At 35.6% G+C, this 25,701-nt stretch overlaps 1 protein-coding gene across 1 annotated transcript in view; it reads left to right on the top strand.

The window, feature by feature from the left end:
- Nucleotides 1–25,701, top strand: part of HLCS (holocarboxylase synthetase) — a 122,450-nt gene that overhangs the window by 30,429 nt on the left and 66,320 nt on the right. The window contains exon 5 of the mRNA XM_009282979.1: nucleotides 13,393–13,664. Within this exon, the coding sequence (XP_009281254.1) occupies nucleotides 13,393–13,664 (272 nt within the window). The remainder of the gene's footprint in view (nucleotides 1–13,392; nucleotides 13,665–25,701) is intronic.

The raw sequence follows: 25,701 nt of genomic DNA, 5'->3' as shown, positions 1-25,701 counted from the left end.
CCCTCAACTCTTTTAACAGTAATAGAGCATAAATATCCCTAAGCACAGAAACAGGTGGTTATCCTCAGAGACAAGTCAAGGGAATCCAAAGTCCTTCAGAGTAAAGAACATGCCATTGTCAAAAACGCTCCTGACTGCCTGTATTTGCTTCTGTTGAGCACTTCTCATACACTACCTCGGTCTCGAGTCTGTTCTTGTTTGCTTCTTTGAGTGCTTTGTTTCCCAAAGTCACTCCTAAAACCCTGCATTTCAGCCATGAGCTTTGACTTCTGCTGTGTTGTCTGCAATACTGTAAGTTCTATATGCCAAATGTGGTCTTTTGGAGTAGAAGCCAGTGGTGTATATGACTTGACTAAAGTCAACTCAGCCCTGGACTAGCTGAAGGATTTGTCTAGAGAAATGTTCGGCCTTATCCCTGTGAGGGTTAAGTATGTTGTGTGTCCACCTTTAAAGGACAAATTAAATTTGCTTGGTGGTTTTTTTTCCCCATTTATCCCTGACAATTGCAGAAATGCTTTCAGGTGGCTGCTCTCTAAGGAGGCTGACTCTGAAGTTAGTTCTTGAAGCTACCTGTGTATCAAGACCCTTAGGGCTACAGGAAGGTGTAGTGTATGACTTGCTTACTACCTACTTGTTTTTCCTCTGAGGAAAAATTTTTTCTCTCTTTTGTTCTGAACAAGGTTTCAATCCCAGCAGAAGAAAGTAAGTATGAAGTCTGAAAGGGCTGAAAAAGGGAGAGAAGAATTACAGTGTGTTAGAAAACATGCAGCTTGCATAACTTTAAATGTAGTTTGTATCATTCACTCTTACAACTTGGCATTATACTACATGGGTGTCAATAGTGTATTTTCCCCCATGTTTTGTAAGAAAATTTCATTCATTTGTGATAAACTGAATATTACTGAGGCTTCCTTCAGAGTTCTTGATTTGATACCTAAATTTTACATTGCTGTATATGACGTATTTTTGCAGCATGAAGCTTAGCTTTTCTGACAGACTCCGCTAAATAAAAAGCATTAGTTTACCTTTTTTTTTTTAAAATAAATAATCCCATGCTGTCATGCTAATGTTTTTTTAGGATCCTGGATTAGCAAGGAGACCTTAGTTACAGTGAAAGTTAGTAGTCGTTATCTTAATCCTGTTTTTTTTTCTCTTCGGAGTAAGTGTACTATAAATAACATACCAAGCATGTTCTTGCCATTATAGCATATAATTTTCAAGAAATTCTTCCTTTCTAAGATGTTTCTTTTATTATCTTTTTTTATTTATAAACTGTTATGTCAACCTGAATAGATTTTAGAAAGGATTATATGATACATGTTGAACATTAGCTGTGCAACTTTAGGGACGTAACTGTATTGTAATCTTTGAGTTTGTGGTACATGTGAAAGTGTGTGGTGGTTTCACCCTAATATTTCACAGACATTTCTTTAGCTCAAGAACCCCTACAGTGTGACAGAATTGGGAGTTCTTGCTCAGAAGAGGCAAAAATGAGGTACAGCTGAAATATTGTCGTTCAGGTTTAATGCAGGTTTGCAGTGCTAAGAGGAGAATCTTTGGCTCCTGTTCTACCATTTCATATTCATGAACACTAAATTCACTCACATTTTATGTATATAAACCTGCTGAAAGGCAAAACAAACCTGATGGAAAACCTTAAACTAAGAACTGTGTATTATCAGTGCTAAGAGAAAATATTTTCTTAGGTTTTATTTACTTAACTCATTCTACTACTAATTCCAAGATTTTCAACAAGCAATTTTATCCTCAGTTTGAAAAAAAAAAGTTTTGGTACCAAATAAAAATACTATTATGTGATAGCTGTTTAACAGAGCCAGTTTTACCAGCTGAATATATTGCATCTAATTTATTGCCCTATTAGCTGAGAACAAAATTCTTCTGTATTTTTTTTTTTCTAGTCAATACAGAATACTTTTGAGAGCAACTTAAAATAAACGTATACAGCATTTAGGGTTAGATTTATATCTGAATTTATTCTTCTAAACGTGACTTTAGTTTTTGTTGGGGTTTTTTTGGTTTGTTTTTTTTTTTTTTTTTTAAACCCACTTTAATATAAATAATGTTGAGGTTTTAGTACAAAAGTGGAATGTCTTTTCCCTTCTGCCTGGTTTCTCTATACTTATTTTTAGCATAGTTGCACATATGCTCAATTTACCATACACTTTTCTTCAAAAAATAACAACAGTTTTGTTACAAAGTAGGTGTCATGAAGAATTAAATGGTCAAACCATAATTTATCACGCCTTTTTCTGGTAGGATAAATCAACACCTACTAGTCCTCTGATTTATCAGCCCTTTCATTGCAGCGCTCGTTTTTGTGAAGTGTTATGTAGCGATGTTATGTCAAAGGTAGACATTATTCTTACTGATCCTTTACCCTCAAAGTCAGCTTTAGTCTGTTGCAGCAAACGTACCCCAATTACTGTGCTATGTTATGATACCAGTTTACCTTGCATAGGTGGTCATATACTATTTAATTTCTGAGATTAAGAGCTACAAACTACTAAATGAGATTTCGTCCTGTAATTTTTAGTGTCCTTTAGTTTAAACTACAATTTTGTTGTGGATGTTACTAAATTATTTTTTGGTTTTGGTTTTTTTTTTTTTTTTTAAACCCACTTTAATATGCATAATGTTGAGGTTTTAGTACAAAAGTGGAATGTCTTTTCCCTTCTGCCTGGTTTCTCTATACTTATTTTTAGCATAGTTGCACATATGCTCAATTTACCATACACTTTTCTTCAAAAAATAACAACAGTTTTGTTACAAAGTAGGTGTCATGAAGAATTAAATGGTCAAACCGTAATTTATCACGCCTTTTTCTGGTAGGATAAATCAACACCTACTAGTCCTCTGATTTATCAGCCCTTTCATTGCAGCGCTCGTTTTTGTGAAGTGTTATGTAGCGATGTTATGTCAAAGGTAGACATTATTCTTACTGATCCTTTACCCTCAGCTTTAGTCTGTTGCAGCAAACGTACCCCAATTACTGTGCTATGTTATGATACCAGTTTACCTTCATAGGTGGTTTACAAAGTAGGTGTCATGAAGAATTAAATGGTCAAACCATAATTTATCACGCCTTTTTCTGGTAGGATAAATCAACACCTACTAGTCCTCTGATTTATCAGCCCTTTCATTGCAGCGCTCGTTTTTGTGAAGTGTTATGTAGCGATGTTATGTCAAAGGTAGACATTATTCTTACTGATCCTTTACCCTCAAAGTCAGCTTTAGTCTGTTGCAGCAAACGTACCCCAATTACTGTGCTATGTTATGATACCAGTTTACCTTGCATAGGTGGTCATATACTATTTAATTTCTGAGATTAAGAGCTACAAACTACTAAATGAGATTTCGTCCTGTAATTTTTAGTGTCCTTTAGTTTAAACTACAATTTTGTTGTGGATGTTACTAAATTATGCTAAATATGGGGGCGGGGGGGGTATTGATGCATACCTTCTTTGTTCCTTTTTGTGTGTGTGCTTAAATGTAGTTATATGGTAACATGCGATTACAATTTTTTTTGAAGTATGCTTGGCTTAAAACCTGGTTAAATTCAATCCTTTAGTGATTCTTGACAGAGCTGGGAATTCTGGAAGAGGTTTTGACATCTGAATACGGGCTATTGCATTCAAAAGTTTTCAAATAAGGTTTGAAACTAACTTGGCAAGTGCTTGCGATGGATTTAATACATATGCATTTAGTACATCATCTTGCTCTGCTACCTGCATCATAAAACCTGAAATTTTTTTTTTGGTAAAACTGATACTGAGCCTAAACCTGTTTTTTCAACTTGTGTAACACGTTGATGGTGCATTTGTAATGTATTAGGGGAGTACTCATTTTATTGTTGTTGTATGTGAATATGGAAATAACTTATTCAGTGTTAATAAATGTTAATAAAATATTTTAGAATATTTTTTAATACAAGAATGGATTTTTTTTTTTTACAATAAAACAGATTGAATTTTAAGTAACTTCTGTTTTCATTAGAAACCTTGCACAGGTCTCAAAATCAGCACAAGCCGCAGTAAATTAGTGCAGAGTTATAAAATACTGCTTCAGCAAATTAAGGAGTTTTTGTTCAAGTAGACTTTTGGCCTTTCAGAATGGAATATGGTTCTCTTTCATATGTAATGTGCTTTTTTCATATGCATGGATGGCTTCAGGTTTTTTTAAAGATACGCTTTCAGTTCTGGATGACGTTTAGCCTTTGACCCAGCCACTTTCTTACAATAAACAGTTTGTTGATGAGAGCAGCTGCTGGGAAGATTGCTTCCAGACTGTTCTGTTGCAGCTGAGTAAGAAAAGCAAAAGCGAGGATGCACCTTACAGCGTTGCTCTGCTGTCCTCCTTGTTCCTCTGCTCAGCTCTGGTTTGCGTTGAGGACAGTGCAGTGGGGCCTTCTGTAGCTAGTCTTGTCCTGCGGCTGTGAAGGCTGTTACGTAGTCAGGGACTGTAAATGGTAGTACTTTATCAAAATTGAGAAGTCAAAACAAATGTGTTCTGCTTAGAGCAGTACACATTCACTCTTTTTTATTATTATTATTTTTATTCCATCCTTTTAAGAATTTTTGATACTTTTTTGGCATATAACAATAAAGAAAAAATGTGTTGCCTCATTTCCTGTATTTGTTTTGCATGACTGAGTGGTAGCATGTGCCTTCTAGCAACCTAATACCTAAGCAGAACACTGTGCTAAAAACAACAGAGAGATACCGATACAAAAAACTTGACATGAAGACCATTTTTCCTTTTCATTGCTAGTTGATTTCTTCTTACCTTATTTTTAAGCTTATTGACAGCATTCGTTTCTCTACATAAGGTAACATCTGATATATTTTTTCATTAGTCGGTGAATTCTGACCTGGGCCCTGCAGCCTGTTTTTAGAATGGACTGCTGCACATTGGATAAATTAATTTTCTGCCTACATACAGTGCTTTTTAAAGCTAAATTTAATTTTGGACTCAAATTTAGGCACAGATTTATAGGCAGTTGCTGGACATGTAGACTGGGAATGGGTTGAAATCTAAGATGCTTCATGTTCAAAGAAATGTAACTGCAATAAAAAGGATAAGGATACCTTGCAACACTTTGTTAAAAATCTTTCCCTTTTTTGGACTAGGTATTCCACAGATCAGTTAGCAAGATGGACCCACTTCTGTATGTGACTGTTTCTACTCCCCATACTGCTGAGACGATGCACTGTGTAACTTTATGTAATGTAATACTTGTTTTTAAAAACACACTGAAGTGTGGAGACAATAATAAGGAACTTGGTCTCTGGAATGATCTTTCAGAAATAATTAGCTTTTGCTGCCTCTCTTGAGAAAGTATATCACAGACTAAAATAACTACCCAAACCATTAGAGACTCCTAAAAACCCAGTTGGTTGTGAATTAAAAAAGTTACGAAACCCTGCCATCTTTCTAAATGCCCTTCCATATTTTACGCAATCAACTCATGTTTTGCACTGTGTCTAGGTTTAGGAAATATAAAAATATTATTAATAAACTGAAACAGATTTCCTAGTTATGTAGTATCCTGAGAATGCACAGCAACTATCAGCGAAGTAACTACAAAAGTTCATGAGAACATGAAATGAGAATGCACCTCAGTTGTACTACAAAAAAATCTTTATGAAGTTCTTTGGGGGATGGGGAAAGGAGGGAGTGGAGAACTGGGGATTTCTCTCCTTCCTAAGATTTTTATACTATGAACTAAAACAGAATCATGACAATTATGGCCCTCTGCGTGCTGAATAGAGTAAGATAGATGCACAGATTCTCCCCTGACTTAGCCTAGAGGAGTGGCCTCAGCTAAAATATGCCTTCCTATTAATAAAATATGCAAAACAGGAAAATATTATAAGTAATCTGAAGATAGATTAAAATCAGTTTCCCTCCACAGCCCCACTGGCGATGTAGCTTGCTCAACTTTTATCTATTTCCTTCAACAAGGACTGAACTTTGAAATTAATTATAAGCAGTTAAGAGAAAAGTTTTATATATGCTTTCTGAAAGTGAATTCATTTGAGTACTTTAGGTATCTCAAATCAGATTTTGAATGTGTTGTAAGTAGCCTTTGTGTTTTACAGTTCTGTTTATTCTTTTTGTTTCAGTTGTTACAAAATCCATCTTCAAGCTTACACTTACTTAAGTCTAAAAGGGGCGACTATTCAGGACTCCAGGCGTTGATGTGTAGTTTGGTAATGTTACTACATATTAGCGACATCTGAACAGTATTGAAATAATGATTATGACTGTCTAATGAAATCTCTTAATCTGATTGTCTTGTTAGAGACACTGGCTTTGATAAACAAACAAATAATACATCTGCTTTCTACAGCTTTACTAAGTCCTGCTGAACTAGTAGAAGATGGCCACTACAACTTAATTCCCGGTATTGTTTTTTCTTGGGAGGGAAGAGCAACCTTTCTCCCATCTTTGTGAGTGTTTCTGTGGAAGAGGTTACAGCAGGCCTATTCTTCGTCCTCTTCCAGTTCCTCTGTCGAGGCTGTGATCGCCAAGAGATTATCTTCTTTCCTCATCTGATCTATCAAGTTTTTGTTTTTTTTTTTTCCTCCTTTTTTCAGTCTTTTCCTAAAGAGAAAGACACTGTACTGGGTTTTCCCCCCTTGTAAAAGAAAATAATACCTTTTCACGAATGGTTGTGATACTAAACTTAGTATTTATAAATTGTTTTACAAAGCCTCAGTAAAAGGTAATATATACATACTAGGGTTTGAAAGCAATAAGGGTAGTATATAACTTCACATTTTTTCTGTATCTTCTATATATTTACAGTAAGCTTTTTTTGGTGCCATTTTAATATTTATTTATTTTTAGCATTTTTCTATATTGACTGAGTATGAACATGATTTTAAAATGGGGCTATGGTTGTGTTGTGAAACCGTCATCTGCTTCAGATCTCAAAGTATGACATTATTACAGGAAGTAAAAACACAGGCAGCATCAGAAAAGCATTTTGTGTGCCTCATTAGTCAGAAATGTCTGCCAAAACCTTGCCCTCTTGTGCTAATAGCTGACTTTTCCTGCTGCTGGCCTCCTAAGTCACTAGCATTCGGGGCTGGAGTTGCCACTGTAGATGTGTTTTTTACTGGCGCCAGCCTACCGCTTACTACCACGTTGGACTTCAGTTTGTTTCTATTGGATTCAAGAGATGCTATGGAAGCTCTCCAGTGGCTAATTTAACACCTTTAAACTTGTAGCGCTGTTAAGCAAAGCTGTGTAATACAAGGAGGATATATTTTGTGTGTATATGTATATGCCTGTGTGCATTTTTATATTCTAAAGTTGAAATTAGATTCCAAATGCTGTGTACTCTTTATTAAAATGTGTTCTTTTCCATCAATGCTATTATAGAATTCATACGAAATATATACATTTAAGATCATACCTGAACCAAATAATACTCATTTGAAAACAGCCAATTTAGAAAAAAAAGCAGGTTAGCCATATTGAAGGTGTGATGTCTATAAATGTGGTTATGCTCCAAATGGAGTATTCATGTGTTCCTCTAAAAGATTGGTGCTTTATGCCTGTGTAATCTTCACTTGTTTGCAGTTAATAAACATACATGCATATGTGATTTAATCAGTACGTCAACTGATAATATATGAATCAATACATCAACTGCAAACTTTTTTTTAAAGTGCAGTGAAGCAAAAATAGAGGTAGTTCATTGGAAATTATTACATTTTATACAAAGGAAGGAGAAAAATTGTTAAATCGTATTCTAGCTATGTATCCAGAAGGTAAATACTTGGCCTTACTCACTCAACAAGCAACAGCTAAAAGACAGTATTATACTATAGTAACAATATTGAGTCATCGGTTCGAGCATCGGTAGTTAAAATTGTCTCCTTTTTCCTCCCAAGAAAGGAGAGAGCTGACTTATGTATAATGTTTGTTTGGTTTATGGCATTATATTTTTAGTTTTCATTTAGTTTTGCCTCCATGTTTTTAATAGAAACCAAATTAATTTAGACAGTGACTGAATTTTTTCTTAACAAAGAATTCCACTGATACAGTTTAAGATTTGTCATCACAGAGTTTGGTAGAAAAGAGCAGCTCCCAAATATGCCCAGTGAGAGAGATACTTGCATATATTTGAGTGTGTATATGAACATACATATAAAAATAAGGAAATACATCAAAATTCAATATATATAAATAGACTGTAAGAACAAAGTCTTGGATTTGGGATTATTTTGAACCATTATAACTGAAAGTTTATGTGCTTTGTGTGCAAGTCTCATTGGTTGATAGAGCCCAGGTGCAAATAAAATCTTCTCCATCAGGAGCTGTAATTTTCTGTTATTTTATACTACAACAGAGAAGGGTCCATATGCAGCTGTTTTTTGTCTCTTCTGTCTCCCTCTTTGAACAAAAAGGATAAATCTCAACTGCTAAGTAAGCGTTAGAAAAAAGCGAAATTACTGCAAAAATAAGAGTTTTAAACAGCAAAAGAAAACTTCTGTTATGTAGCAGTTTCTTCACACACCTGACCAAACTCTTAAAATCATAGAAAGCAGATGTTAAACCATAACCAAAATACAGCTTTTACTCTTCCTTCTTTACATTACAATTACCATTTAAACTTTAGTTCAACAACTCGCAATGTCAGACCTCCAATCCTTGATACAGTGACCCCTAATAAACATTTGTGCTGATCAGTGGAGGAGCTGAGGGTATGTAGTATGCAGTATCTTAACTCTCTGTTTCTATGGATTTTATGAATTAACATCCACTATATCTCCCTACCCACTCAGAACAACTCTTCGTTTAGTGACACTTTCAGTCTGACAGTCAAAATTCTGCTGGTTGATCTCTTTGTCCCTGGGTACCAGATCAGTGAGGCTGTCACCACTTTGAAATTTCATATCTCTCCATGCTTCTGTCCAGGAGGATTTAAGTTGTGCTTTGGAGTGCTGGGGGAGAATTTGTTAGTGAGAAGTGCTGGGGGAGAATTTGTTGGTGAGAAGTGGTGGGGAGTTCCTGTTGGTATAGTGCTTTTCTGCTTTTGGTAATTTGTTTTTTTACAATGCATTGAAAATATATTGTGCTTTTAGCATTTAAAATATGGGTAGAAAAATTTTCTCGTTATAAATATTAAATTTGTAGTTGATTATTTTAACTGTGAAAAGTAGTGAGAAGTGCTGGGGGAGAATTTGTTGGTGAGAAGTGGTGGGGAGTTCCTGTTGGTATAGTGCTTTTCTGCTTTTGGTAATTTGTTTTTTTACAATGCATTGAAAATATATTGTGCTTTTAGCATTTAAAATATGGGTAGAAAAATTTTCTCGTTATAAATATTAAATTTGTAGTTGATTATTTTAACTGTGAAAAGCTGGTTAGCTCTTTTGTTGCCAAGATTTTTGGTTGACATGTCAAATTTCATTTTTTCTTTAAGAAAGAAGGCAATATCTTTGCTTTAGAGAATGTACATATAAAATGTGATTTGAAAAATGAACAGTTTTATAGGAAATTAAATTTGGCTTGACTTCAGTTCTCCTATCCAAAACTGATGCAGTAATGATGAATAAAAATTTCAGAATATAGTTGTGCCACCCTAAAACAAGTGTAGTTAATATATTTACAAAGTATGTTACTGATAATGTACGTAATACAGATTTTAGTATGATTGTATATGTAAGTAGCTGCAGATATTGTTGGTGGTGCCTGAATATGTAACATCTACAGCTTTTTTGGTTGCATACTCATTTAAAGCTTGTTCCTGCACATTTTAGGATTTTGATAATGGTCAGGGTAAGCAGTGGCCAGGAGTTTGCGTATTCCCTTACCTTGTGTGGGTGCCTTGCTTGACACACCTGATCTGGTCCCAGAGGTGTGGAAGGCCAGACAGTTCCTGAACCAACACTTTTAATTTAAATGGCCACCAGAGGTTGCTGCAGAACGGCAGACACAGCTGGGGATAGGTTTTGAATTCAAAGCTGAATCCTGAACTTAGCAACAAATCACACAGTTTAGGTTCTGACGTGATTATATTCCTTTCAAATGGAGTTGAAGCAGAAGTGAACCCTGACTTCTTGTGTATGTGTGGTGGGTTGACCTTGGCTGGACGTCAGGTGCCCACCAAGCCGCTCTATCACTCCCCTCCCCAGCAGGATATGGGGTGGGGAGAAAATAAGATGGAAAAAACCTCGTGGGTCAAGATAAAGGCAGTTTAATAAAGCAAAGGCCGTGCGCAGAAGCAAAGGAAAACAAAAGATTTATTCTCTACTTCCCTTCAGCAGGCAATGTCCAGCCGCTTGCTGGGAAGTAGGGCTTCAGTATGCATAGCGGTTGCTCCGGAGGACAAATGTCATAACAACGGATGCCCCCCCCCTTCTCCTTTCTCTTAGCTTTTATTGCTGAGCAGATGTCATATGGTATGGAATATCCCTTTGGTCAGTTTGGGTCAGCTGTCCTGGCTATGTCCCCTCCCAAGATCTTGCCCACCCCCAGCCTACTGGTGAGGGGGGAATGTTGGAGAGACAGCCTTGATGCTGTGCAAGCACTGCTCAGCAGTAGCCAAAGCACTGGTGTGTTACCAACACCTTTCTAGCTACCAATACGAAGCACAACACTATGAGGGCTGCTGTGGGGAAAATTAACTCCATCTCAGCCAGACCCAATATGTTTATTTCATTATATTAAAATGTACTTCTCTGTGTGCCAGTATAATTGTGGGGACCAAAATGCATTGGTTCAGCATCCGTGTTTCTGCAATTTTGTGTGAAAGAGGTTCTTACAGTGAAAATTAATTTTTCTAGTGTGTACTTCGACAGCACTTGAAACTTTGCTTTGTTACAAATGTAAAAACATTTTTTAGGAATTTTTAAAAATCAAATGCTGTTCTTCATTATGTGTTACTCATGTTTATATTTTTGATCAGCTCAATAACTGTGTACATTATGGGAAAAATTAGCTTCATATTTATACACATGTAACAATTCTTAAATGGTTCAGTATGCGTTAGAAACAAGAAAATTAAATCAAGAAGTAAACCTAAAAACTATGGGGGAAAAAAAATCACCTGAAAGAATATACTGAAGAGGATAAATGGTAGGAATTGTGTGGCATATTTGTAATAATGTAGCATCACACATAAATATATGCTATTTCAGTCTTTTCAGAAAGTATGCTGTGGCAAAAGTACACCAGACTTTCTGATGCATAGTATTGAGCACTTTCATTGTTTGTTTAGAATGTAATAATACTTCAAGCACCTTTATTTTTTAACTTAATGTCTGTCTCTGTAAGTCTGTAAACCTGTCCTTATGTGAGTTAAAATTGTGTTTTTGTGTCTAGGACTTGCACGCTCAATTATGCTAAGTGAATTTCTGTGTTTGGAAAGCAGTACGAAAATGCACTTTCTGATTAAGCACAGTTTCCATATACTCCCTCAGAAGAATGAAAGCTATAATTTTTCTAAATATCAGTTACAGCTAATAAGTTACTCTGTGTGTATGTGTAAAACAAGTAGGATAGTGTGTAAAGAATTCAGCAGCAGTCTGTCAAAGCTATGATTTTACACTAAGTGAAGATACAAGCGCTTCATGCAGATCAAGTCAAAGAAATGCTCATAAAACCTTTAATGCCACATCATCACTTACGATGCATATGGGAAAAAAAAAGGAAGAAAATATTTAAAGCATATTTTATCCAAGAAGTTAGATGGAAAGAGTTCAGATGGAGCTTTAGAAAACCAAGAAATGAGAAGTCATTTCTCTGTAACTAAAATTTAATTACTGAGTCACCGCCCTTAGATCGTCCTGGGGCTTAGAAGCTAGTGCCTGGTTGCATTTGGAAAGAGGCTATTCCTTTTTTCGTCTTACGCTCTGCTACCCATACTACAGGGCTGCAAACCAGTAAGTCTGCTGACATTCAGCATACAAAGAATGTCACACAAGAAGCAGTGTCCGTGTGAAACTTGAGAATGTGTAGTTTCTGAGGATGGAAAATCTATAGAAAGGTGTTAGGAACAGGACCGCTTTTCTCATTCCTTCTTAAGATATAACAATGGGATTTTGAAAATTGGAGTAATTCCTTGGATAGATAACTATTTATAGGAAGTTTGCTCTTAATTGCAGTTTGTGGGTTTAAAAGAGTTGGGCTGGAGCTCGGGGACGTCTTGTTCAAGGGCAAGAGAGCTTAGTCCTGTCTTCAGCACTCGCGTAGGAAACACTCATATTCTGGTTCCCAGATATGGCAGTAATGGGAAGGAGAGGCATCTATTTGGTTCGAAGTTTTTTATTTAAAAGTCAAATGTCTTCCTCTTAAAAATTTGAGGGCAAGAATCACTAGTACATTATTTTCAGTAGAATAGAATACACAGTTTTTGTGGTTTCATAGATCATATAAAAGACCACTTTGTCTCTAGGAGAGCTCTTCGAAATTAAAGCTACACACTTAGCAAAAAGAAGTCCCAGCATCTGTGTTCGTGGGCTGTTAACTTACTGTTTCTAAAGACACGGCAAACGTTTCATATCAAATCTCTCAGAATAGAATTAGATATCTCCAGAAAGAGTTCTATGAATGTGTAACAGTTGTTTCAGGGTGTCACCAGACAGGTAATAATCCCAGTAATTCATCTCTTCATTTCACATTCAAAAAAAAGTGTTTCTAAATAACCTAAAATAAAGGAGAGAAAAATCAAAGTTTTGGTGTGTAGATATATAAAATTATATATGTACATACATGTATATTTCACGTTTAAAATCTTTTGCACAGAAATGTGCACTAGCTGTGCCATTGGCTGGGACAAGGACAACAGAGCATACATACAACTGCATTTCATACCCTGGTAGTAGAATTTTCTTAGTTGCATGCATTCTTCAGTTACATGCTTGTCTTTTAGCTAGCTAATTAACAGCCACTTTTGTCTATATTTAAGGTAATAGTAGCGAAGCTTCCATTAGCTGAAGGTATGAGCCCTTTTAGCAGTTATTCTGCTGAGAAATAAGTAAATGTTTTTCTTAGCTGCTGCTTTATTCTTCAAATCGAGTCTTAGTGATGAACTAAAGGCCTTCCAGCAAAGAAACTTAGCATGTTGAAAAACCTGCATAATACAGACGAATGTGTGCACTCCACGACTACAAACCCTAAGCCTAATTAATCTACAAAGGAGCATAGTCTCAAGTCTAGAAAGAGAGTACCAAGTAGTCAGGCCAGGCTGGACTAGAACAAGCAGCAGAAGTTGATCTTTGAAGGGGAAATTGAGTTAGTTTTCCTATTTTGAAGTAGAAGATGGTAGCTTGAATAAAAATGTTCTTGGAAGAATGTTTGTATGTCTTCACATGTGGTGGTCCGTATTTCTATGCCTTATTTTATTTCCCTTGTCCACAGGAAATCCATCTTGCTTTTCTGAAATGGCTCGAGGGAAATGTAGGTGCTGAAGGATTAAGAGCATCCAGCAACGTGTCTCTTAAATTTGTTTCATCCTGTGAATCAAAGATGGAGATAACTCCATCTCTCATGCCAGTCATCACTGAGATGGGAAGCTTCTCATCAGAACATTTCAACCTGAAGACATATCAACAGAATCTTCACACAAAGAAGCTTGGAAAGATTCTTCTTTTTACTGAAGTTACCACAACAACAATGAATCTTCTAGATGGGTAAGATAGTGATCTAGACCATACCAAATAAGCTTTCTGATCTGGAATTCACAATTAAAGTAACACACAATGTTCAGAAATAAACTTTTTTCTCTTTGGTTTATTTGTTGCATACAAGCTAGCCAAAGTAAAACAAAAAAAGGTGATTATCTTCTAGATAGGACACAAAATAGAGATCTTTGTGTTCACAGAATAGTAATTGATAAGGTATAAAATACTAAGCCATAAAGGGTGGGGAAAATCTGAGTGAGGCAACTTTTTACTTGGCAGTGGAGTTTAATCATTATTCCACTTGCAAAGCATGAACATCACTGTAGGAAAGTTTAAGGTATTAAATATGCATATTTAGGAGGTTATATGCATTTTCTAGTACGAGTTATCTTCTAAGCTAGTTATTTGACAAAAGTGATACCAAGTAGATTGGGGCCTTAATTTTAATATTACTGTTTTCTCTCATTGTTTTTACTGAATATTTCACTAAAATGCTCTTTAGTGGTTTGTTTTGGGGTTTTTTTAAACATTGATTGGTGTTATGCTAGACATTCTTTCATCATCCCATAGATGACCCTTGTGAATGAGTTGTGGGATACCTTTGAGAAGGTAGTTCATTTGAGTTTTGAATGGGATTAAGCGATATGAAAATCACAGTTACTAAATCTTAGGTTGGAGTCTATGTACAAAGACTATACTGTTATGTTTCATGAAATAGTCTGATGGAAAAAACTGTCTTTGGGAAGTTGTTGCTCTTCAGGACAGATTTGTCTATGTGTGTTTCTACCTGCAGCTATAACTTTTCTTGACAGCTACTTTTGAGTATCAGTGTTAATTTATCTGCAGAAATTGCAGATGAATTTTACTGTTGAAAATAACCTCAGGAATTTTGTTTTGGATTTTTTTTTTAATCAACATCATCAGTTAAATCATCTTGAATGTTATTGTAACTGATTAGTTAACCAGCAATAGTAACTTTAGTTCTCAGCTAGAGAGCCAAAATTGTGAGACCGATATAAGTTACAGAATATGCCTTCTTGCAAGTGATAAAGGTGATTTGTCTGAGAATATACGCACACAAAATCTGTGAATGAGGATGCATTATAACAGTATTAAAGTAAAGCAGTTTGTAGTCTTACAGTCAACACTGTGGTAGAATTTACAAATGATAATTTGTGCTAAAATATTGCAATTTAGAGACAGTTGGAATCAAATACGAATTTCTTTTAATTCCAAACTGTTACCTATGTGTGCATACGTACTCATGTGCACACACATTAAAAAAATGTTGCTATCTAATGTTGCTACTCCCCTTCCCCCAGATCTACATCCTCGTCCTGCAACTGATTTTGCGATGGCTTTTGGACATAGATATGCTAGTTCAATAAAAGGCCACAAAGAAAGGAGTTATTTTATAGAAGCACGTGTAGCATTTGCTTCTTAATTTTTAGCATTCACAGCATGTTCAGCCCATTGGATTGAAAGCAGAAGTACTGTGAAGAAACCGACAAAGTGATAATTTAATAGGGCAAGAGCTTTCTTCTCTGACAGTTGTTTTTGGTGGTGGTTCTCAGTAACATTGGTCACACATCTCGGTGAGATGCAGTATATAAATCAGAGTTTTGTGAATTTATTTAGATACCACAAGCTAAATAGAATCAAGTCTGGCCAATTTATATGCGATTATGTTACCAAGAAAGGCAAGGGAGCTAAGAGAAGTGGTCATGGTTTCTCAATGACTGTGGAACCTTTGCTTTCTTATCTTTAAAGTGCTGTACCAGCAGAGTGGTCAGCACTCAGGTTGCTTTTTACAGATGTAGGCCTTCAAGATTTTCCCCATCGTGATGCAGCTCAAGTAGTCAGTTGTCATGTAAGATGTAAACTAGAAGTCCTGGCTCTAAGTAGTTTATACTGGGAAGATGATCCTAGTCAGATTATAATTTCAACAATTAAATTTATCTTACAGAAAGACCATTGTTTTAATAAGTTAAAATCTTTGTCTTAAGTATTATGGTTGATGTTATTGTAAATACTTTGTTGTCATGGATAATAGAATAATGTAGTCTATGTGATTTGCAACCAATATGAATTTACTAGGATATGTGTATGTCACTTTTTTCTAATTGCCAATTCTGAATGACAGGAAAACATATCTCAGGAAAAAACAGTTTCTTCGCTTGAACAAAAAATAGGTACCTATTGATCATTTGTGATTCCCAGAAAAAAACTGCGGTACCATGTTTATGTAATCATATATTGCAATAAACACGATACATGATAGACTCTCTTAGGTCTCTCAAATTTTACCAAGTTTGTGACGATTGAAAATATGATACAGATACCTCAAGAACTTAGTGTGATTAGTAGTAAATTCAGTTAGTAAATTATTTAGTTAATAAACTATAAATAAATTTAGCATTTGATTTTCATTACTTTAGATTTTCTTATACCTTTCCCACCAACTGAATGTCAAACTTCTGTCTCTCTTCCTTTCCACTTCCCCAAACCTTCATACCCCCAAAAATTAAGATGTGGAAGGAGAAAGTGGGCTGGAACTAATTTAATGGCTGAGTGACCTCACAGTAGAGAAACAGCCGGAGCCTAATAGGGGTCTTTGTCTGCATTTCCACCCTGGCTGGTAACGTGCCAGTCAAAAGTCAAGCAAGAGAAACAGGTGGAAGCTATTAGACCTGTCATAAAGTTTGAAAAATTGATTCTGGAGGCTAAGTGAATAGATTGAACTTGACAGTGTTGTCCTAAAGATTCTAAGGGAAAATTCTGTAGTTTAATTTGGGATCCCTTGATTGTTCATTAGCTCTCCAGATGGCATGTCTTGGCGGTTTGCATATTAACATACACACTGTATTATCACTGGCATACATTTATGAGATCTAAGGTAACAAACGAAGTGTGAATTCACCTGTAGGTATCTAAAATTAAATGGCATTAGTCTAATTGTAAAATAAAGATTTGTTTAAATGTCATATAGTTTTAAATGATCGATATTGCTTTTATGATTTCATATTAAAAGCTTTATTTGAATCATTTGAGACTATTTTTAAAAGCATTTCCATTTTTATTTCTTAAACTAAAATTTAAACTCCTTACCAAAGATTAGAAGCTCCCTTGTTTTTTTCTCTAAAAGGAAATTCTTTCTCTAAGTTTCATTTCAGAAACCTTGTCTTCAAAGATATTTATCCTAATGTCCCCTGAACAGGTTAACCTTGCCGGAAGCAGTTCCGCTTTCTCTGTCTCCTCTCCTCAGAGCATGCCTGGGATTGCATGGTTTAAGATGAAACCACTATTTTTGAGGATGCATCTGGTATACTGATACAAGTGTTACGTTGTAGAGACATACTTATTAGACTCACAAGACTTGAGATTGATAAAGAAATATTTCTAGCACACTCCAATTGGCTGGAATGGTTTCACAAGCATTTCATTAAAAAATAAATTAATTAGGTATACATTTCAGTTTTATTCTTTACTGGCACCTTATATCCTGTTTTAATGTTTTAGTTGGCAGAAGATTTGATTTATACGTGATTAAGCCAGCATGTGATATATTCTACATGAAATGCCATTGTGGATCCCTTTTCCCCAATATTTAAGACGCACAAAGTGCCATTCTTAGGAAGAGTTTGACACAAAAATGGTGAATTTTACTGGAAATGAAATGTGGGATGAAGTTGCTTTCATAATTGCTGAATGGGATATTTAAATAAAATGTCAGCTTAGAATAAACAATTTCCAAACAGTTAAAAGCTTTGAAAAAGAAAATCCTTCACATTCTTGGTGCCCTTTTAGTTTGTCTTTATGCTTTTCTAGATTCATATTGTTGAATTTTTAAAATTGTACTACAGCTCTAATTTTGGAAAATGAGCATTAGGACTTACTTTGTTTTAAAACTCTTGTTTTGGTTGTATTCAAATATGCGTACTGCTAATGCAGCTATGAGTTAGTGAAAAGTAAGAGTAGCGTATAGTCAAAGGAGATTGGAATGGCACTTCAGAGGCACAAGCAAACAAGTCGAGATTGACAAACTGCATTTTGTGCTTAGTGATTTTTTTTTTTTTTTTTCCCCAAATCCTTGTGATGTTTTACTCTATGTAAACACAGCGGTCTTGTGTTTAGTCATTCCATGCACCTCGGTGATCTCCCTTATTCGCTGTTTAAAGCATATTTTTTTAAAAAACAAATTAAAATCAGATAAGTTGTGGGGAGTGGGTTGAAATGTGGTTTGAAGATAGAAACTTGGCATTAACATAACCGTATGGCATATTTTGCAAAGGCTACAGTGCTTGTTTTCATTCCATCATCAGGCGTACCTGTTTAAAGCCCCCCCTCTCAGATACTTGCCTCAGAATTCCACTAGGACTGTAACTACAAGCCAGAATTATTCTTCTTACAACTATTGGCTCAACTTGATCGACCGTTTTCTTAAAAGCTATGAAAATTGTTTACTACTTTTAATATTGCTTTAGCTAGCCATGTCTCATAATCTAGGCTCAGGTGGGTGGAGGAAGCCGTTTTGCTGTAATAGTCAAAACCAACTGCAAGCTGCGTCACTGGCCTTGTGGCTTCCTCTCTTGAAGATGTATGGGTTGTTGGAGTACAAAGTCTTCAAAGAGTAATCTTTGTCTTTTAGCATGGTGAGACTATCCTAGTATGTTAATAGTCTGCTATAAATAAATGTTTTATCACCAGCATTAACAGTTTGTAAAAATTAACCCCCTGCACCTTTCTCCCTCAAGAATGCGTGTTGGAGAGCTGGAAAATACCATGGTGGGCAGGAGGGATGCCTTTCTCTCAGGAAACAGGCATTGCTGTTGGATGTTTAAAAAATGTGTGCTGATAAATCAGTCAGTTGCATTTAAATGGTGTACGCTTTTTATACATAACCTTTTCTACAGATACATAACCAAAAATATTTTACCAGTTTGGATAACAAGTACTTCTTTGTGCAGAGAGCTCTCACAATAGTTCATATTACTTTTAAAAGCTTAGATACCTTGGTTTTGTTTGTCTGTTAAACTGTACTGTGGGATAGAAATGCTTTGCTTGATGAATGTCTAGCCTAAAAACTAAAGTTAGATACTAGTGGCGATAGACCTGCCCTTTAAGGTGTTCTATGCTTTTAATCTACATCCCTCTTGTTTAACTTAGCCTTGATATAGTACCATCTTCCTTTTGTTCTTTACTTTATTGGAGTCATTAACTTCTAAACTTCCATTTTTTTTATTTATAGGGTTGAAGGACGTTTTATTCTCAAAAGAAGAAAGTTAGTGCATTGGAATAGCTGCTTCCATGCTTGTTTTCCTCAAGGTTTTTTTTATATTCAATATTTTGTGTCTTCCTTTGGTGGTAAAGATTAGCTCAAATAACAGAATATGTTTGTTTTCCTTAAATCAAATTAATTTAAACTGTAATTTTTGCTAATTTATATAAAGTATAATATTTCATACTTTTATTCTTCCATTTACTTATTGGTAGTGTTTTGCATCATCCGGTGTAAGAGAAAGCTGTCCTTCAGCCTGATAACAAAAGATCATGCAGGAATTTTTGTAATAGAGCCAAGAGTCTGTTCCCTTCCTCGCCTGTAGAAAGGGAGGAATTCGGAAGTTTTTGGCACTGATTTGGTTCTGTGCCATTCCCAGACTCTTCTCTGCAATACCATTTTTCATTACATGCTTGCTGAAAGATTTCTGTATTAGGATTTGTCATCTCCTTTGTGTCAATTTTCCGTGCCTTTCTTTCCACCTGTTGTGAACAGTTCTTGAGGGCGCTAAACAATTAGGTCCCTATTTTCCTGTCACGCACCTTGTGTGTCTGATTTTTCATGGAATTGAAGGCAAAATATGTTCCTCTTTATTTTTTTGTTATGTAAAATTAGTAGATTTTTTTCCTTTTAATGAAGTGGGCCCCCCGCTTGCACGGTTTCTGTCAGTGCAGGGGGAGGTTTGGCATTCCCAAAGGGGATTGAGTCATAAAAAAAGATACCCGTTTTGCAGAGCAATTAACCCACGTTGAACTCTTATAGTATATTGTATTACCCTGCTGCTGGAAGTTCCTGAACAATTCGCATTGTCGTATGAATACACATGTAGCCTTGGAGCACTCATCATTCGTTAAATATGAGAGGAAACCCCGTAAGACTGCACAGTTAAAATGAGAGCTAAAGAATGGAAATGGAAGGGTTTCAATAACATTTTACTGTTTTGTTTTACACGGTGCTGTTTTCATGCACACATTTTAAAACAGACTTTTCATATTAAGATGAAAAAATTGAATGCTAAAGTTACAAATCATCACATTTTTTTGAAGAAGAGGATTAACTTGAAAAAGTATATAATATATGTAATAGAATATAATATATCATAATATATAATATATTTTATATATATTTATAATATTATTTACAACATATTACATGTATATTATTGCTATTCATTTGCTAACTCTGTGACTGTCAATTCTGCCTTTGAATTTTAACTTTTATTTAGTAAAAAGAAATTAAAAATTAAAAAATTTAGTAAAAAGATTAAACTACCCAGAAGCACTGTATGAATTAATGTTTGTACCTCATTGAGAAAGAGATTTTCATGCTTTTTCAGTCATCGTTTCACAGCATATTCTTAAGTGTAACAGTGTCAGTTCTGCAGTGTCAATGTGAACACGTATCAGGTAGGGCTATCCTTGTGTTCATCAAATAGCTTTCGGTACGCTGGGGGAAACTTGCCACCTTATTGCCACCGGTCCGAGCTCAGATCAGAATATAGCCTCTAATGAAGTCATGTGCTTATAGAAATAAGTTAAAAAACTCAAAAGACAGGCATAAATCAGTGTAGGACATGACCCATTGACTTAAAAAGGGGAGGGTAAGGCATAGCAAGACTAGATACGTTGATAATGTGGTCAGATGAAACAACCTCCCCGCCTCCCTAATTAACCTCGTTGAGTAGCTCGGGGCTCGGACAAGTCATGGATCTGCATTTCTCCCCCATACCTTTTTATTGTAATTGTTATAATCATCAGACTAGTAAAAGAATAAATTGAAGATGTGGCATTCAAATAAACCAGAATGGCAGTTAGGTATCTAAGTGACTTGATAATGTGTTTGTTTAACAGGTTGCCCACATTATGTGTGGCTGAGGAAGCCCCAGTTTAGGAACTAGTAAAGAATCCACTTGGCTGGGCAATGCATGTTTCTTACACTTGACCTTTGAAGGAGATGTGCTGGAGACATTCAGCACATGCAAGTTCCAAACAGACTCCCTATTTTTTCAGAAAATGGGAATTCTGGAGAAGTGGAGTCCAGTATGTGTTGCTTTGGCAACTCCTCTGGCCATTACACTTGGTTTAAGTGATGTGTAGGGCCTACCTCAGCCTTGGAATTACATCTACAGAGTAATTTTTGTCTGATCGTTTTAGGAAGCTGATAGGAAGAACCACTGTTGTCAGCCATGGAGACAAACATGCTGTATGCTAGGTTTTGACTTTACTTTTATTTGTAACTACAATAAAGATCTGAATGCTGAACTACAACTAAGTGCGGTCACACAGAGTTCGAGTTATTCTCTGGAGATGCCAGTTTCTCATTCTGACTACACAGGGAGAAGAGCGTAATCAGATTTCTTAGAAACTCGAAGTTAGATCGTGGCTTTCAGTTTCCATTTTGCACATCTCCATCTCTTTGCCCTTGTTAGAAAACAAGAAGAAAAAGAGGTTGGATTTACAACACTATGGGACCTAAGGTAGGAGCTAAGAAACTTAGAGCATAGCTGTTTAGGGAAGTTTAGACAGCACCTCTTCTGGTGTTGTTAAGAATAAATAAACTGACTTTTGTTTGTTCTTATGCTGCCAGTCAGAAGATAGTGATTTAATTTCAGAATAATTCCCTAATTGTTTCCAGGGCCAAAAGCTTTCAAAGCTTGTGTGATTTCTACCTTACGCAGTAAACTAAGAAAATCCCACAGAATCTGTTTTCTTCAGCTAAATCCCACTGGCCTAATTTATTTTCAATTATACTCCTAGTTAAAATATTTTAAGAATCTGTTTGTATTCAAACGAAGGCTTGCATTTATCACACCTCATATCATTTAGCCTAAAATGTCATGGCCTGTAGAATGGTGTGTAAAAAAAAGCGAGGTTCCCCCACTGTGGTTTTGTTATCCCCAGGTTTGCTATAAAATGCTGTACCTCATGTTGCTTTCAAAAGAATTTACTGGCATTGTTCTTGTTGCTTAACTGTTAAACGTGGATGAACTTCCAAATGTTTTTTGTAAACTTGAACTGACACTATTTTTACTGATGATATTGTCTTACAGAAAAAACCCAAAACTATTTTAAAGGATTCTTTGCACACACAAAGCTTTTATGGCATATTACATTAAGCGGTTGTGGAATACAACTATAAACTGTCCTACAGACATTTTGCATTTGATCTGTGTTTGAATGGATCATCAGTCTGTCCATTCACAGAGGAAGGTGAAGAGGCATACTGAAGAGAAAACAAGAGGAGAAAAAAAAAGTAGGGAGATGGAGGCTGAGACATAGGAAAGAGGAGGAAATAAAGATACGGCATTCAAGGGAAACAAATCTTATCTGTATTTACTGAATATTTCTTTAGCAAATATATGAAGCTTAAGGTAAAATAAGTGGGATGTAAGAAGATTGCAGTATTAATTGGGGAAAAATCTGCACGTTGTCAGAGTGCTTAGCAAACCAATTACTGATCAAAAGCCCAATACTCCCTTGTTCAAATGGCCAATTGTCTACTGAAAGATAATTTACATAGTGTTTGGGTTTGATTTCTTCTGAAGTCATAAAGGCTGGTAGTAACTCCGCTTAAGCATGTGGTGGTTCCATTTCTAAGTTTTTTCGTTTGAAAATTGGGGAGTATGAGGAAAGCGGAGTGCTTTATTTTGTTGAGGCTAAATAATAATTTTGCTTACAGTCATAACTGAATCTGCAAATTATGATGTCCTGCTTTGCTTGTTTATTTTTAGCCATCCTTTCAGTCTTTCCTACCATCATAATAATTTTTGGATACCTAATCAGAATCCCACAAATTGCTTATATTTCATGCTTTTAAAAATGCGGCTTACAACATATTATGTTGTACTTTTTGGATATCGTGTAATTCATTAAAGTGCGTGTTACATGACAGTAGAAAAGCTTCAGAATTCATTCCACCTGGCTGTAATGCTTTCCATCCATTAATTTACTATCTTTATTCAAATCCTTGGATAGGCAGTTAAAGTTGCAAAATGGAGTTTCATTCACCTGTTTCTAAGCCCCTAAGACTTATTGGTAGACTTAGCTGGGCTGTGGGCTTAGTGAAAGAGAACAACATATTTTTATACTGCTGCATCATCTTCCAGCTAAAATATTTCACCCATATAGTCAGTTTCTTTGTTTAAACATAAGACTTGATTTTCTCATATGTCTAAAGGAGAAACTAATTTGGTCTTGCAAACTAGTTGCTACAGAACCAGCTTCCTTTTAAGGATGTGTATTGCACAATATGACTGTTGCAGTGAAACCGAGATTTATGAACGCTGAAGGAATAACATGCAGATAGTGCTTTAGTGGCTAAAAATAATATTTCACTCTTCACTGGAGTAAACCAGGACTTGATGCCCTCAGCACAAATAGTTGTTTAATATACTGGTGTAAATGCAAGTGTCGGGGGTATCAAACAGGCTTACAAGCCACTTTAGAACTGTTTATTACTGGCATTGGATATAACTCTCTGAAGTACTGATCTTGTACCAAAACCCATTTTCTTTCCTTGTTGAATAGAGACGCTCATCCCAGCCCTAGGAGAAAGAAAAATTTTTCTCTCTATTTTCTTAGGTTTTTTTCACCTTTTCCCTCCAGTAAGCTCTGTTTGCGCTACTGGCTTCTGAAACAAGTTTTATCAAGATCATACATTTATGAAGTAATACAGAAGAATGCTTATATGATCTCAATAGGCCATCTGTCAGGCTTCCCTGAAAGAAGAAAATAATTTAAAATACTGTCCACAGATGCAGAAGAAAAGAAAGAATATTATTTTACAGCTTTTAAGTTTCAAGACTGGAAATTAGATAAAGAGTTCTCACTCAAGTCTTGATTTATTAACAAAAGATAATGTCTATACTTTATATGGAGTATGGTACCAGATGTGACCTAGAAAAAAAATTGCTGGTGGCCACCTGCTTTAATGCACATTTAAAATCTTGTGTGGTAGTTGATGTCATGTAGAATTCATGTGATAGAGAATAATTTTCAGTTAGTAGACCATGTCAGGTTAGCAAGGATCGATGCTTGTGGAATGTTTAATATTTTCCATCACAATTTATCCGTCTGTTTGAAAAAAAGAAAAGTGAAATAATCACCTTCTGCCAAGGTTTTTGAAAAGCTGCTGTGAGTGGCTTGGATATTTCTTGTGGTAGCCAGGCACCACAGAATTTTTAATGGAAAGGTGTTGGAAAGTCAGTAGAGCACTGTGACCCCAGCTTATTTGCTTGTCATTTTGTTTCTATCTTAGCATCAGCATTCTGCTACCATTCAGTTGTTACATGTACATGGTTTTCTTTGGAACTAAGTGCAGATTTCTTCTTGTGGGGCATGTTTTCTCCATCAGAATGCTGACAAAACAGATGGAAGATGCCCTTGTACACCATAGTACCAGCGTGCTGTAAAGCCTCAAGTAGGAAAGAATCCTTATCCCAAGAGTCTTCTTGCTTTTAAGAAGTAATGGCGATTAAAGATTCTTGACGTAGCCAGTTGAAATGCCTGCTGTATGGAAACATTCAGCCTAGAAAACTACATTCAGGCACAGAATATCACCTTTGCAGTGGGTTTAACTGACTGTGCTAATCTTGTCCCTAGGAATTGAAGTTTGTTTGATTAACTCAGATTTCCACAGAGCCATGTGCTGTAGCCACAGAGCTAGAAACTGATTACAGAACATATTGTCATAGGTATTTCACTGCATGCCATGTTCCTGAGGGGTTTTTTAACCCTTCTGATGAAGCAAGATGAGGAATTGTTTTGCTTAACAGCCAAACGTGGCCTTCACAGCACCGTAAATGGTATTATAAAATGGTCTTAATTTGATCTAGTAATCTATCTAAGCAGTTATAACTTTAGGTATACAAAACATATTAAAATCTTCTAGGCAAATTTATTCTATTTCTTAATCTCTGTTATAGACAAGGATTGCAAATTCATGCTTATCTTTTGGGGACAATAAAAAGATTTCTGCTTATATTTTGTTTATTTCAATTCCCAGTAGTTTCCTTGCACATTTACAGTATTTTGCTGTTATCAGTAATTTTTATTTCCTTATTTTTTAGGTTTTGGTTCGATTTCATGTTTGAGATGGACAAGATATAACTTATTGTTACTATGATTTAATTAATTAGTACCAATTATTAAAACCAGAAATGGCAGAACTTGTGTCTTTTTTTTTAAATGTAATTTCATGTTAAAATAATTCTGATAGTTGCTGCCTGATAAGTTTAAAAAAAAAATTAGGAGAAATCAATCTTATTTCAGTTAGGAACTCAGATCTTGACCTGGTATACGCTGGGAAAAAACCTTGTTTTGATAAACTGTATTGAATTTAGCTTTTCCTATTTTTTGTTGTCTTAAAACTCTTCATTGGTCTGCTTTAAATCCTGCAGTTCTGAACACGGTTTGAAGAGTAAGTTCCTGCAGTTCTGAACACGGTTTGGAAAGAGTAAGTTGTAGTGATTAAATACTTTAAAAAGAATGAGTAATATTCTAAATCTCCCCTTCCCTTTTTCTGTAAGTGTCAGCTGACTTGAAATGTGTAAATTACACATTTCTGATGTGTGTCATCAGGAATTTGCATACTGCCTTCTCTATCTTCTCTGTTATTTTTCATCTGCTTGTTCTTCCTAAAACCAGTTAAGACATTTTTTACGCTAGAGAATGGATTCAAACTTCTGATTGTTTTCACAGTATGACTAAACAGTAGTATCAAGTATGAAATTCAGCACAATTCCACCTTCTCTTTAACTAACAACATAAA

This window comes from Aptenodytes forsteri, unplaced genomic scaffold (genome assembly GCF_000699145.1).
Source record: "Aptenodytes forsteri isolate BGI_AS27 unplaced genomic scaffold, ASM69914v1 Scaffold2, whole genome shotgun sequence".
In the NCBI taxonomy this organism is placed as follows: domain Eukaryota; kingdom Metazoa; phylum Chordata; class Aves; order Sphenisciformes; family Spheniscidae; genus Aptenodytes; species Aptenodytes forsteri.
Note: the sequence above shows the minus strand (reverse complement) of the source record. Positions and strands in the feature narration are given on the sequence as shown.